The sequence below is a fragment of the Didymella exigua genome, assembly GCF_010094145.1.
Source record: "Didymella exigua CBS 183.55 unplaced genomic scaffold M421scaffold_13, whole genome shotgun sequence".
NCBI classification, from domain to species: domain Eukaryota; kingdom Fungi; phylum Ascomycota; class Dothideomycetes; order Pleosporales; family Didymellaceae; genus Didymella; species Didymella exigua.
In genome coordinates, this window is record NW_022984787.1 from 610,340 (window position 1) to 624,226 (window position 13,887).

At 54.9% G+C, this 13,887-nt stretch overlaps 7 protein-coding genes across 7 annotated transcripts; 3 read left to right on the forward strand and 4 right to left on the reverse strand.

Annotated features, from left to right (window-relative positions):
• Positions 1-999: 999 nt before the first annotated feature.
• Positions 1,000-1,887, reverse strand: M421DRAFT_152752 (uncharacterized protein). Its single transcript, XM_033587594.1, has one exon. It carries the CDS (start codon positions 1,693-1,695, stop codon positions 1,228-1,230), a length of 468 nt encoding a protein of 155 aa, XP_033448941.1. The 5' UTR covers positions 1,696-1,887; the 3' UTR covers positions 1,000-1,227.
• A 537-nt stretch (positions 1,888-2,424) lies between these two features.
• Positions 2,425-4,618, reverse strand: M421DRAFT_39781 (RGS-domain-containing protein; the record flags this gene model as incomplete). Its single annotated transcript, XM_033590147.1, has 3 exons — positions 2,425-2,502; positions 2,553-3,833; positions 4,172-4,618. Coding segments are annotated over 3 exons (1,806 nt in total), but the record flags the coding sequence as incomplete, so codon positions are not given.
• Positions 4,619-5,312: 694 nt separating this feature from the next.
• On the forward strand, positions 5,313-6,301 carry M421DRAFT_92393 (uncharacterized protein; the record flags this gene model as incomplete). The annotated part of the gene is made up of 3 exons (XM_033598032.1): positions 5,313-5,433; positions 5,632-6,090; positions 6,156-6,301. 3 exons carry the CDS (start codon positions 5,313-5,315, stop codon positions 6,299-6,301), a joined length of 726 nt encoding a protein of 241 aa, XP_033448943.1.
• A 142-nt stretch (positions 6,302-6,443) lies between these two features.
• Positions 6,444-7,153, forward strand: M421DRAFT_420586 (uncharacterized protein). The gene has a single exon (XM_033592530.1). The coding sequence runs from the start codon at positions 6,835-6,837 to the stop codon at positions 7,105-7,107; it is 273 nt and encodes a 90-aa protein (XP_033448944.1). The 5' UTR covers positions 6,444-6,834; the 3' UTR covers positions 7,108-7,153.
• Positions 7,154-10,200: 3,047 nt separating this feature from the next.
• On the reverse strand, positions 10,201-10,814 carry M421DRAFT_152806 (uncharacterized protein). Its single transcript, XM_033587595.1, has one exon. The coding sequence runs from the start codon at positions 10,654-10,656 to the stop codon at positions 10,345-10,347; it is 312 nt and encodes a 103-aa protein (XP_033448945.1). The 5' UTR covers positions 10,657-10,814; the 3' UTR covers positions 10,201-10,344.
• A 158-nt stretch (positions 10,815-10,972) lies between these two features.
• On the reverse strand, positions 10,973-12,034 carry M421DRAFT_62271 (Aldo/keto reductase; the record flags this gene model as incomplete). Its single annotated transcript, XM_033595954.1, has 2 exons — positions 10,973-11,813; positions 11,862-12,034. The coding sequence occupies 2 exons, from the start codon at positions 12,032-12,034 to the stop codon at positions 10,973-10,975; spliced, it is 1,014 nt and encodes a 337-aa protein (XP_033448946.1).
• A 476-nt stretch (positions 12,035-12,510) lies between these two features.
• Positions 12,511-13,787, forward strand: M421DRAFT_420589 (flavo protein). Its single transcript, XM_033592531.1, has one exon. It carries the CDS (start codon positions 12,585-12,587, stop codon positions 13,395-13,397), a length of 813 nt encoding a protein of 270 aa, XP_033448947.1. The 5' UTR covers positions 12,511-12,584; the 3' UTR covers positions 13,398-13,787.
• Positions 13,788-13,887: the final 100 nt, after the last annotated feature.

Sequence of the window (13,887 nt, forward strand, 5' to 3'; positions counted from 1 at the left end):
GGAAGTTGGCTCAAGCAATATACCAGCAAGCAAGTACGGGTTTAATTCCAAATTGCAACCCCGCGTGCCGTCCTCCGCGAACTGTCGTGCATGAAATATACATCGGACCGCACATCCAGGGTAATCCGGAGACACGATTACGATCCAAACCTTCGGGACTTTCTGCCAACTGGCCCCTCCATGCTTCCCGCAAAGTCTAAGCCCACATTTAATCTTGCCAACTAGGTACAAAAAACAGCGCATGTGCATGTTTGCCACGAGTTGCGGACGGCGGCCAGCCATGCCGCATCGTCTGCAAGCTCTGTCTAAGAACCTTATCGCGTACTTGGCAGAGCCGCGGTGGGATTCGGTAAAAGATACTTGTGCACGGCGTTTTGGCAGCTCACACGTGTAGATCCTGTGACGTTTTCACATGGCTGCCTGGAAAGGGAGTCCTTGGTTATCTCCTCCGAAAAGGTCAGTTCAGCGAACGATCTTTAGCGGCGTTAACTGCTGACGGCCCACTTTGATCTCCAAGGGTACAAGGACCTCTTTACCAGGGCAGTCTAGATATGGAGTCGACGGGCGAAATGCGCCATGAACGGTGCAACAATCCAAAGCATACTGGACCCTCTGCCCAGACGTCGTGCCCTCATCATATTCAGCAGTAGCAAACTATTTGCGGACCCGAAGACACCGTTGGACGTTGGAAGGCTTGACAAACAACACCCGCCGGATTGTTTGGGCATCATGCCGCCCTACGCAACCCACCAAACAAAAAAGACTCGCTGAACGCAGGAACGGGTAGAACAACCTCAGTGTTTCCCCGCAATCTTAGAACAGTATTCTCGCGATCCTTCCGCGAACCGTAAAGTCTGTTTCGCATCGTCAAACCACCACGTTGCGCCTACCTCACGCCACCATCACGATTCTCAGCCTCACCTTCTGACCCCTGAAAACGATACCCAATCGCACACGTGTAGTCACATACTTCGACACAGAGAATTTTCTTCTCACATCGGAGCCATAATACCGACAATGTGCAATACGCGGGTCTACACTTGCCCGTTAGTCTCCGTGCCTATCTAGTGTTGCGGAGTGAACTCCTCCTGAACTACTCGCTCGCCCCGTCTCGCGAAGCGTCGGCAGGGCACTTTTGCACCAAGAAGTCTTGACAGTAGGTGCTGCTACCGGACTCAGCACCAATGACTATTCTGCCAGAGCTAGCAACGTAGCAGCGAGGACTACTCAGGTACGTGGTGTGGTCGGAGATGAGAGTCTTCCTGAGCGCAAGTGAGCACAATGCTGAGCCGGCCCGACTGGCGACTCACAGCGCGCTGCATGGCTGTTACCTGTTTTGACGCTGTCTCGAAGCTCACACGAAGGAATCAAGTCCGAGGTCCGACGTGTTCCGTGTAAGTTCGCAAGTCTGCGCGCTACGTCGGTCCTGCGACGGGCGCATCCATGGTGCACGCGTAGGTACTTCTTTTCTTGGGCACGGCACGGTGTTAATGGTGGGGGTAGTGTGAACTTTCGCATCGGGGGGATACCGTTTTGGATATAGATCGCGGAGAGACGCCGAACGACATCAGAAATTTCTGTGAGGTGCATGACTGTTGAATGAAGGAGCGGTTTTAAAAGGGCACTACAAGGTTGCCGACAATGCCGGTTTGACGCGTGGCCGCGGTCAATACGCAGTAAGGACATGGACTGCATTAAATGCAATTATATTGCGTCAGAGGTGGGTACGTCTGAGTAACGACTTGCAGATGGATGGAGGAATGTTGTCATGAATCTTTCTATTGAGCACTGAGGTACACTGACAGCTAGGTGCCGGGTGCCCTGTGATTAGGAAGTACAGCCGAGTGTACCGAATGTCATCTTTCCCTCGATTGGAAGAAAGTAGATCCTGTGCAATCGTCCTATACATCCACATGCCCTCGCGATGGGCCAAAGCCAAAGCGTAAGCGTGCTAGGTGTTTCCATTCTCGAAGTCGTAGAGTCCACCGCTGCCATCTATATGCCCCGTATGGGCCCAAAGTCATTTGACAAGACTCGAATGAGATATCCAGAAGGTGCTTTGCTTTCGCGTAGCCAACTTTAAAAATCTCCAAACTCAGAATAGCCAAAGTCCGCAAACTTGGCAGGTGTTGTTAAGAAAGGTCGTGCGAGCGTGGAAACCGGATAGTTAGGATGGCGGGTCAGAAAAACCTGCCGCAAATCCGGAGCCGAGGGAATTAGAAGAAACCAGTCGCCCGCCATATGCTGATGTTTTTGTCCGATCCGGAAACGCCAGAAGTCTATGAGAATGCACCGAGAAAGATGGGGAATAATGCATCGGTCCGAGGAACACGTCCAAGATGGTGAAGCAAATCGTCAGGTGATGAAGAAAATCGGTAGAGACGTCGCTGTCCTTCACCGAGAGCCGGCAGGGAGGGCAGCGTAGGACGAGGCAGCTGCGGCATCGAGACCGCGGAGCTGGGGAGCGTACTTGGGGTGCTTGACGAACTTGGGCACAGAGTCCTGCTCGGATGTCAGTGAAGGTCTAGAGAGCTCGTAGTGGATGGACTTACGCTAGACATGAGCTTGAAGATCGAGTTTTGCGCCTTGTCAAACAAAGTTGCAACCTCGTTGAGGCTCTGCAACATGGCAGCGTCGTCACCGACAGCACGCGTCATCCTAGTGGCAAGCTGTGTGCGCAGGCTGTGGTCGATATTGAGCTCGTTCGGTGACCCAGGTGCCAAGAAAGCGTTGTAGAGACCATAGGCAGCGGCAAGAGTCTCACGAATGGTCTCAACCTTATTGTCGCCCTTGTCGCTGATAGCAACACGGTACTGTCTGTGGAACTCCTGGACCTCAAGGTAGAAGGACAAGTTCTCCTCACACATGGTCTCCTTCAGAAACTCGCGGTAGAGAAGGCGCCATGACGGGTTGCGGATGATGACGTTAGTACGATTGCTGTTCGAGTCACGAGCCATACCATCACGGCTCTTTGCTGCAATGGCTTCTGCGCTTGAAGGGACTTCCTCGAGGCTCCATCCAGCGATGCGCTCGCCGTGTGGGGTAACGTAGTACTGAACCTGCTTCACAGGCTGGAAGGTGTGTTCAGGGATGCGAGCATCTACGGGGGCGATCAACTTGAGCTGCAAGAAGAGAGAACCTATCTCTATCGACTCGCGCGGATCAACCATTGTGGTGCAGTCCATTAGCCACTGGGCAGCGTTGCGGCCGTTGAAGGTGTACTCGTACTGACGGCTGGAGGTAGGTCGGTGCTTGACGAGCTTAACGCCAACGTCGCACTTTGAGAACTCGTGTATTGAATCAGAGTCAGACTGAATCTCATTTGCAGTAGTGCCAATGAAGCGGCGGAAGAGGATCTCGACTGTCTGTTCATCATGGTGCAGCTTGTCGTTCTCTGTGTTGCGCTCAAGGATAACTAGAAGGTGAGGGTTGCGATTGGACTCAATGACGGCCTTGACGTGGGCAGACTGGATTCCGTTGCGGGTGCAGAAGCGCTCCAGGATGTGAATGCCCTTGGGCGTCAATTGCCAGACGGAGCTCTTGTTTGTGAAGTCGGTCTTGCCTTCAACGGACTCGATGAACTTGGCTTCCAGGAACTTTTGGCAGACAGAACGGGCCATTTCTTTCGCCATGGAGAAGGTGGTGGTGGTGGTTGTGACGACACGCGATGAGTCCTTGGGGTCAGGCATGCGATTGGACTGGGAGAACTTGAGGGATCCGAGGTTGGTGATGGCCTCATCTGAGGTGAACGTGTAGTCGATCATCCGGAAGCGGACACGGTGGGGTGTGAGGGGGAGGGAGACCATGAGGGTAGCGAAGAGGTCCGTGAAGTCCTACCGTGACTGTCAGCAATAGCTCAATATAGTCAGCATGTGCAGCGAGATCAGCGTGGACGTCAGTAGCAGCGTGCTCGAGATCGTGGCTCCCACGTGGAAAGCCAAGCTAGTCAAAACGTGTTCGGCTGTGGTGGTGCAGCCAACACTCGAGTTTGTTGCCCCAACTACCAGCTCGTTTCGACATGACCAGCAGTGCGACGGGTGTAATTGCAGGCGAATGGCGTCCTGCGTACAGCTTTTGAAGACCTCGAGTGTCGCTAGACAATCCAGCCTGTTCTGCGCATTGACGTCTGTTTGGCGGCGCTGAAAGGCGTAGGAGACACTGGAGCACTCACCCTCGTATACGGCCGCTCATCGTCGGTCATACGCAGCAGTCTCGAGCTGGTCTGATGCATCTTGCCGGCGTGCGCTGCCTGCGGCAGACTTGCTGGTCCTGATGTGTTTCCTGGCTCTTCTCCACTGCCGGAGCGGACGCTGGCAGGGGCAGACGGCTCGCGTGCGCTCGAGAGATCAGAGGCGGGCGGTTCGGTGCGGCCACGCGCAAACGAGGTCCTGGAGGCCTTGGGGGCACCTGTCGAGAAGAAAGGAGAGTCGGCGCGGGAAGGCGGGGCGGCGGCCGAAATGCTACTGCCTCTGAAGTGGCCGGAGGTGGCCCTGGTGAGCTCGCGGCTGCCTTTTCGCAGAAGCGGAAAGCGGGTGAAGGTGAGTCGCCGGCTGGAGCTGCGGGCGGCAGGCGGAGCGGTCGAGGCGGGCCTGGTGGTTGCGGAGGCCTCAGATACAGCAGATAGGGCTTCAAGGTCAAATCGCAGCTGGAGCTCGTCGCTGTCACGGCCGGGGTCTAGCTGCTCGCCAGTGTGGGAGGAACTAGAGGAAGAAAGCGAGGCGGCAGAGACAGTCAGCGGCAGAAATGGAGTCGTCAAGGGCATTGCCGTTAGAGGCAGGATGGTCGCGGAGAGTCGTCGCAGTCTGACGAAGGGCGAGAGAGTGGGTACTCTAGCAAGGATTGGCCGCGCGACAGTCCTGGGGGGTCCGTGACCACAGTGTCTGCGTCTGCCACACCGCCCTCGTAAGACATCTTAGAAGGCGCCCGCCGGCCGTGGGCTAAAGCGCACGCAGTCCTGACAAAGGCACACGCCCGCTAGACCGCAGCGGCGCCCTAGTGCCAGCGCGAGACACATGGCGGCATGCACGCACACGCCCGTGGGAATAAGAACGACTTGGCTATGGCGGCGCCCACGAGGCATCCCTGGCAGCGTGCAGCGTGCACAGGGCGGAGTGCAGCCAGTCCAGCCGCCCCCTGTCTGGTCGTGAGACGTGTGGGTCGTGTGCCGAGCGTGCTAGTACCGCCGACAGCGTACACAGGGGATGCATGACTCGCGAGCTGGAGGGGCCGTGGAATGGTACGAAGTACATGGTGGCCGGTGCAGCAGCTTTCTGTGTCTACGGAGCGTGCAGGGCGAGACAGCAGAATCAGCGATGCATGTCGATATCGTGGTGATGCGGCACGTCTCACTCTGCAGCCAGCCAGAAGAATGCGTGGGCCAGAGGCATGACGCCGCCGGCAGACCCGTCCGAGACATGCCATGGTACCAAGCGCGTACGTCGCCGCCACAGCAGTAGCAGCAGCATCGTGTGCATCAGTCTGTCTCGTAACGCAGCAGGAGCCACCCCGCTGCAAAGACAAAGGTCTCAAAGAGGACCACGGTGAGGGGTTTGCACGACTTCTTTGTCACGGCCGCATTCATCTGCGTGTAATAATGGTACGGCCACTGGAATGTGTCTTTGATATTGCAAGACGTTTCCTCGCCCAACACGCAGACAGCTGTCCTTTCTGCACCCGCTGTCCAGAGCGGTCGTCTGTGCAACCGCTCATCTCAAAGCAGCCAGCGGGCTCGCACAGCAGCCTCTCCAGCCTCTCAAACACCAGCAACAACCAGGTTTCGACTGCTGCAGCGCCGTTTTCTCAACTCTGGACACGACCCGTTTTGGCGTAACGTCCTTGTGGCGACCCATTCCAGGCATGCAGTCAGCATTGTACAAGAACAGCCACCTGCCAATCGCAACGCTCCCACCCTGTGGAACGCACTCACGACTCTGAGAGGCGCGGAGGTTTGCGCTGGTGCCGCAGAAAACGTGGACGGCACGTTGCACCCTTGCATCAGACACAAGCCTGGTCGTCATCGGTCGTCAGCAAAGCTGCTCATTCCTTTTCGCAGGAGACCTGAGATCGTCGACGGGAGTGCTTGTCTACACAGTACAACGCTTGCAGCATCCATCATAACATTCCATATCGACGCTTGCACTGGCTGCACTTGGCAGGTACAGCATTTGCAAGTGGATTCCTGACTCTGCAAGACGTGGGGCCTTCTCTGTGGAGAGCAGAATGTTTATCTCTGCTAGAGCCTGAGCCCGCGCTTTCCACATGTGCAACCCCACCACAACACGAGTACAAGGGGTCGTCCTGAAAAGACTGGAATACGAGGGGTCCCACATGTTTGTTCTTACAGTACTTACAGTAAATAACGATATCTATACACAAAACGACTGGTCCCGGGGCGCGGCAGTGGCAACTCGAATTCCAATCCGTTCAGGGCAACCCCTTGTACGCTATGAGGCACTGCATGCGAGACATCTTGACCAAGCAAGTCCTTGGCTGGTGGCCCGCAACGCTAAATCCGCCCAACTGGACCCCTTGAAGGCTTCGCTTGCTCATTGTGGCTGGTTTCAGCACCCTCCGCGGAGGCCGGGTATCGCACGAATCAGCACTTTCGGAGGTGCGGTGACAGCTGCCAAGGGCGATAACAATTGTTGTAACGATCAGCGTCCAGCAATCCCATGCTTTCCAGGAGGGCAAACGTCAAAGAGCACCCTGGCCGCGGAGGTCGACAAGTCTCACTGCAGACCGGACTGGATTCCGCTGTCTGTAGACTGGCGTTTGGCGACGTGCTCAAAGTCTCCGAGCAGTTGATGACACGTGCGATGGCTTCAAGAAAGCGACATGCTTGTGTTCCAGAGCACGGCAGCATTTTCGCTATTCTCCCGGGGGGCTTTGACTTCGGCCTATTTTTACGTGGTCGATGGTGAAGAAACTTGTAAAGCCACTGTTATCGTGCCAGTTGGTATCTCGAAGCCCAACGGATTAATGTATGCCATGCCCTACCGTCCGTTCCCGTCGTCGAACGTCTTTTCAGAAGATCATCGTCGCGGAAGTTGCGGACAGCTATACCCACCAGCGGGCAGCGGGCAAAACTGCCAAATTGACGTTCGCTAAGACAGCCGGATTGGGTAGTGAAGTCTGTCAGACGCTGGTAAGAGCGCCTGATCATCGACTTGTGCCTCCCGGAATACCAGAATGTTCGAGCGACGCCAAACAGCTTCGTTGCAGCGACTCTTGTAGCCGATACCAAATGCCGCTCGGCAATTAATGAGACCACGATATGGCCGACGACCAAGTTGATTTTTTCACGCTCTGGGAGTGCGTCAATGCGAGAACATCATCAGGTCATTTCGTTGTCACAGCCCTATCAAAGACGTCGGGGCGAGGATCACCCGTCTTTGCGGCAGAAAACCCGCAGCCTGACACGTCGAGTCATGGGCAGAACCCCGAAGGCGCCAGGGGTACCAACACGTGGCAAGTGATTCCTTCTGTCTGGCGGGCCGCTTTGCCCTGGCGTGAACGATGGTGCTCCAGTTGTGCAACCTACGATGTCTCCCTGCCTGTCGTTTAGAGGAGGCTGACATGAACGATACAGTCTCGCCACGCCTACGACTGGGCACAGAAGAGCGCTACTGCAGGCCGTCGCATGGTTGACAGCGCTGCTTATGTTGACCCGAGGATGTTGGGGTTATTCATTATGACGCTCATCGACGTGGCTTCGAAACTCCTGCACGCCTCTTCATTTGCCGCTCGTTTCAACAAGGGCTGTGCGCATGGCGCCGAAATTGTGCGTGTCCCTCACAGACTCGGGAATCCTTTCGCTCCCACCAATATTGCCGCCTGTCATGATTATCTTCAGGTCGCGTGCTGGGTGGGGCAGCATTCGAGCACAGAGAGCTTTCTCGAGTCAGGAATGTCGGTGAGACTTTTCTTGCTCACGATGGTCGACCCAGAAGAGATAGGATAGCTATCATGGCCCTTGACTGGTCACGAGAGGGCGGAATCCTTCGAAGTGGAACCCATCTGCATCTGCGAGACCCTTTGTGCTGTGCAATGTCCTGACCAGGCTATTAAGGCGGGCAGCCGGAGATGCATAGTTGCGGTTAGTGGTACACGAGGCGGCTATCGTCAATCACAGCAGCCCAGGCAAACATCGGCCCTGTGTTCTCGAACCTGTTGGCTGGAAGAGGCTTAAGGATCGGGAGGTCGCACACCAGTTGTCGCAGCCACGATGTGGCCGCCAGTTGGACCTGATTCCAACGACAGGTAGCGCGGGCGTCGTTCATGCCTTGCAAGAGGCAGGAATGTTTTATCGACTGACTCAGCGCCATAGATACGAGGCTCATACGAGCCACACCTTGTTCTCGATCCATCACCGTGTCGAGCTATATGGAAACCCCTCCGCGAAAATTACGTTGAGATATTTTGTCTTGATGATATTGTGTAACAAGAGCTAGGAATCCAGAAGCAGGCATGCATGCTCTAATGCTGTGGACAGCTCTAGGCGGGGGTCGCGTAACGAGGGCGCGGAGGACGTCGGCCTGACTTGGAGGGAGATGTTGGTCACCTGCAAGACTTACATTGGGCGAGCTGCCCTGGTTTCCGCAATGTTGCAGCTTACCTGCCTGATGGAGAAGCCTGTGTGAAGGCCCTCGGATTCCCACATTTACTGTTGGTCTCGATCTGCGCTTTTGCTGGAGGCCTCCACGGCAGCTCATCGTCGGAGTGGGGTTCACAGCTGCGCCGCGGAGGCGCTCACTGAATCTTCAGGAGCTACCCGCCGTGCTCGAGATCAAGCCTGGTGCTCACAGTGTTTCTCTGTAGCACTACTCTTTTCTGGCGGCGGAGCGAGTAGCGTTTTGGTTCGGGGAGCTCTGGTACCTAAAAGCTGCTGCAGGCCGGGAAAATGAAGGTAGAAGAGGGTCAGTAAGCACTTACAGTATCTATATTGGATAATATCCAGGAAGTACGCCCTCCGCGCTTGGTCACCTCGGAGCTGCTCCAGCTCGAACGCGTCAGCGAGAAAGCGCTGCTCCTGTTGCTCGGCTACTCAGCGGCGGGCGACACCAGCATAGTGGTGGTGGGTGGCGATGATACCACCGAGCAGCAGGATTGTGGCAGAAGCACTGAAGGTCCAGAGTAGGGCGTGCATTGGCGGTTGGTGGTGGTGGTGGAGTTGACGGTGGGGTCAAGGGCGTAGTGTTGTTGTGGAGGAGAAACTTTCCCTCTGCAACTCCACCACGGAATCAACACACCCCCTTCAGGAGCACTAACACTACCTGGAGCTCAAGGTTATCGTGACAGCTACCTCTGTAAGAAATATCATGGTCTACCAGCCCTCGGCAGGTGGGTGCACTGGACTATCGTTCTGAATTCACTCGGTGCAGAATCGCTGGTCTCTCCCCGCAGATGACCTCTAGCAATGAAAGGCATTGTCTCTGGTAGGCAACAATAAGATCTGCATAGCGTGCAAATTCTTCGAACACGGTGACTTAGTCACTACCCGGAGGTCGTCAGAGCTGCAGTAATGCGTACAGTGCGGCCGCGCAGCTTCGAGATTGGCATTGTGCAGGCAGGGTATTTACACCAGGAAGAAAGTAGGCGTGAGTATCTACAGTGGGAAACATCACTTGCTAGATCGACTGCCGCAGCCTTCACGTGTTCCCTGCAGCTGCTCGCTATGCTGCCCACTCCTCTGTCCACGTGCAACAATTTCTGGACAAGAAGGCCTGCGGCTTCGAGGCAGTCGAAATACCATCGTTCAAGAAGGCGGCGCGATCGAGATGCTCCAGGCCAGAGGCCACAGACGAGACTGACGCTGAAGATGACGAAGCCAGCATTCCACGTGGCAACGAAGGCCAATGTCGAGGATTGTCCACTTGACTCCTTCGGTACGACACACCTGCTCAAAGCCATCCGCAACGCCTTCTATATTCGACGAGCTCACGGCCATCGGCCTCGCCTTCATCACCGCTACTGCAACATCACCTCGTCACCGATCGTACAAGGATTTGCACCGCTTGTTCGTCCACATACTCGTCCTCGTCCGCTTCGCCTCCGCTAAGCACCTCTGACCAACTTCCACTTGCGATCAAGCAATTCCAATCGCCGCTACCCCGGGTACGGATACAGTGTCTCCCGGAGATGCGGCGCAGTCACGGGATACGAGCCTCTTACTCAACACTAGAACAACCACGCGCGCCACCACGCGCCGCATCGCTCCGCTCGTGATCCGCAACGTGGTCCGCGGCGTGGCTCGAAAACAAGCTCGACACGGTGATATGCATCCGATCAATAGGATGCTGGGATATGGTGCTGTTCCGGGGCCGTGGTTTGTACGGGGGAGCTGAGTCATGAGGGAACGGCTGCGCGCTCGCGTAGTGTGGCACAGTGGCCATGAAGACAGAGATGTACCGCTTCGATGCTGGGGTTACATGTGTTCTGACGATTGCCACGTGCTATGTCGGGCGGCGCGGCAGCGAGCGTGGAGAGACGTGGTGGGCTGTAACATGCGCTGCATTGAGACTGGCTTCCACATAAGAAGCATCCTGCGCAAGGCTCATTGTTTTCACCGCAGCACAGAGCATGCGCAGTGCTGAGATGAACACCGAGGACACCGAAGACATCTAGGATACCGAGGACATCCGTGAGGGACAATACCATACCAGATGCTGCTCGACCACAACTGCCGAACAATCCGCTCAAAAGCTCCGCTCAAGCTTCACTTCTTTAATAGGGGAGGATGTACTGGCCCTTTGATGGCAGACATAACTGCTCACAGTTTTTGGAGTATCGAGACAATCATATGTCGTCGATATCCTCCTGGAAACCATCTGCGACTCATAAAGGGTTACGAAGACTAGCGTCATCTCTGGAGTGTTACAAGCTTTCTCTGTAACAAGAAGGACCGATGAGTCCACCCGATTTGTGATGTGTTTAGCACTGATTGGATTTCTCATCTTTGGAGCGAATCACCCCTCTACTTCAAGGCTGGGGTATCTCCATAGCATTGCGCCAAGGCCCGAGCAGAATAGCGGTCGCCGGCGACATCTGCCTCCTCACATGCCTTTCTGATCTGCTGCTCCTCCTCCTGACTCAGCTTCACGTCCAGAGAGCCTAGGTTCTCCTTGAGCCTATCCACCTTGGTGGTACCAGGGATGGGAAAGACATCTTCGCCTTGTTTCAACAGCCATGCAAGCGTCAACTGACTGGCCTCAACATTCTTCTTCTTCGCCAGGTCGATGATTTGATCGACTAGCTTGAGGTTCTTAGGGAAGTTCTCAGGGCTGAAGCGAGGTAATTGACTGCGGTAGTCTTCGCTCGCAAAGTCATCAGCAGATTTCAGAGCGCCGCCGAGGATGCCACGGCAGAGTGGTGAGTAGGCGACAACTGCAACACCAAGCTCTCGACATGTAGCAAGAAGGTCGATTTCCTTGCTCTCGATCTCGAGAGCGAAGGGCGAGTACTCCACTTGTACGGCGGTGATAGGGTGGACGGCGTGTGCGCGGCGGAGAGTGTCTGACGAAATCTCTGAAAGTCCCAAGTATCTGATCTTGCCCTCTTTCTTCAGCTCAGCCATGGCTTCGACAGTCTTCTCAATAGGGGTCCTGCCATCGACACGGTGGCAGTAGTACAGATCGATCTGTGATAAGCCGAGGCGCTCAAGACTGGCGTTGCAGGCCTTCTTAGCATACTCCGGTGAGCTATCGACCTGGAACGTCTTCGGGTCGATGGCGAACTTTGTGGCAAGGAAGATATTGTTGCGCTTGTCCTTGTTTGCAGCGAACCACTTGCCCAGAAGGACCTCGCTGTCACCGTAGCTGCACGCGATTAGCCTGGAGTAGATTTTTGGATGTCGTACTGCTGACATATCGGAAGAATCCCAGAAGCGCTCTCCTAGCTTGTGTGCTTGTGTGAGAATGTCGAGGCGCTCATCGTCGGGCCTTGGCTTGCCGTAGAACGAGGACAGTCCCATGAGGCCGAAGCCCAGACGGTTGACCTGGGGACCATCGCGGCCCAGTTGTGCTGTTGGAAGAGACATTGGATCTATTACGTGGTGTGAAAGCGGGCCGAAGTTGGGTAGATGGAATGGTAGACTGAGTTGCACCAAGTTCGAAGCAGGGTGGAGGCAATATATAGTCAATATGAAGGAGCTACAGGTTCGGACTTAGCATTATTGGAAGGAGCTTCAGTGTACCTAAGTAACTTCTTTAAGATCCAGTCGAGGCCAATCGTCCGTTTGGTCATTGCTTCCCGACACAGGCCCGCCTCCCACCCCGCCTTCATCGTGACGTCGGCCGAGCGCTAGCGGACTTAATCGTAACTCCGTCGTGTTTAGCACGACTTCACACGCTCCAGACGTGAAAGCTAATTGTTGAAGGATGATTCATCGGTGTCGCAGTATATGGGACTGTAGTGAAATTATCGGAGGAATTTGGATACGATGAATGCTTATCTCACGTGGTCTGGCGATAACCGACCTTCTCAAAGCTTACCGGTACTCTATCAACGCACTAGGAAAGCCTAATGAAGCCATCGGCATCGCTCCCGGGCCAACAACCATACCTCGACATATGCAAAGAAGCACAAGCATGTCTATAGAGATCAGCGATATAAAGCTGTCCAAGCTGAAGCCCCTCGAGCACCAACATTTTGAGCCGCCCACACAATTTCGCAGCCGCTTCGACGTTGACCACCACGATGAGAAGATACACGTTCTACTATGCGCAACGGGATCTGTTGCAACGATCAAGATACCGAATATGATCAATGCGCTCGCAAAGCACCCAAATGTCGCGATTCGACTCATCTTCACGACTTCGGCAAAGAACTTCCTGCAAGGGCAGAGCGACGAACAACCATCACTCATGTCGATAGAGGCACTTCCAAACGTTGAGGGCATTTACTTTGACGAGGACGAATGGAAGGAGCCTTGGAAGCGTGGCAACAAGATCTTGCACATAGAGCTGCGTCGATGGGCAGACATCATGGTCATTGCTCCTCTGAGCGCAAATGAGATGGCGAAGATCACACAGGGCTATTCAGACAACCTGTTGTTGTCTGTAGTGCGTGCATGGGACACTACAGGTCTGATTGACCCGCTCAGAGAGATACCGGGTGTGACGTGGCCTGCTGAAGACAGCTGGAAGGACGGGCCGAAGAAGAAGAGAATCCTCGTTGCACCGTCTATGAATACAGCTATGTGGCTGCAGCCGATCACAGGGAAGCAGATTCAGATGCTCGAAAATGAGTGGGGTGTCAAGAATGGAGGCTGGTACGAGGTTTTGCAGCCCATGATGAAAGAGCTGGCTTGTGGAGACATTGGCGGCGGCGCCATGAAAGATTGGAGGGAGATTGTAGGGATAATTGAAGCGAGACTGGGTCTGACGGCTGGTGAGCACTGAAGCATGTTTTGGTGTCCAGCCGAACATGCCCGCATGATGGCCTTCGAGGACTGTTCGACCACTGAAGCTCATCAAGCATGGGCAAGCGAGCAGTGACTTGGAGCATCTGACATCCGTGATATTGTAACAATGGTCCGAGATGAGAATTCTCGCTGTGTAACAGCACGGTGTGTGTATGAGTATGGCTTGTGCACCCAGCATTACTGCGACGTCCAAAAGCGCGAAGATCAGTGCCGACGAATCTCCGATGCATTACACAAATTTCGTCGTTATAAGAACTGCACATTCCTTGCATCCATGTTCATGTTTAACAAGACAGTCCTCTGGACTGTCCGAGACTTCGGTGACCGTCAGAATGTTTGGTACGCAACTTCCAGGCTTCCGTTCTATTAGCTGTAATTCTTGCAGAGCAAAAGTGCAGAAGTAACAACGTGCAATAGACCCTGATCGAAGGCATCATGGCTACTTATAGTGGTCGCGGAAGTATTCT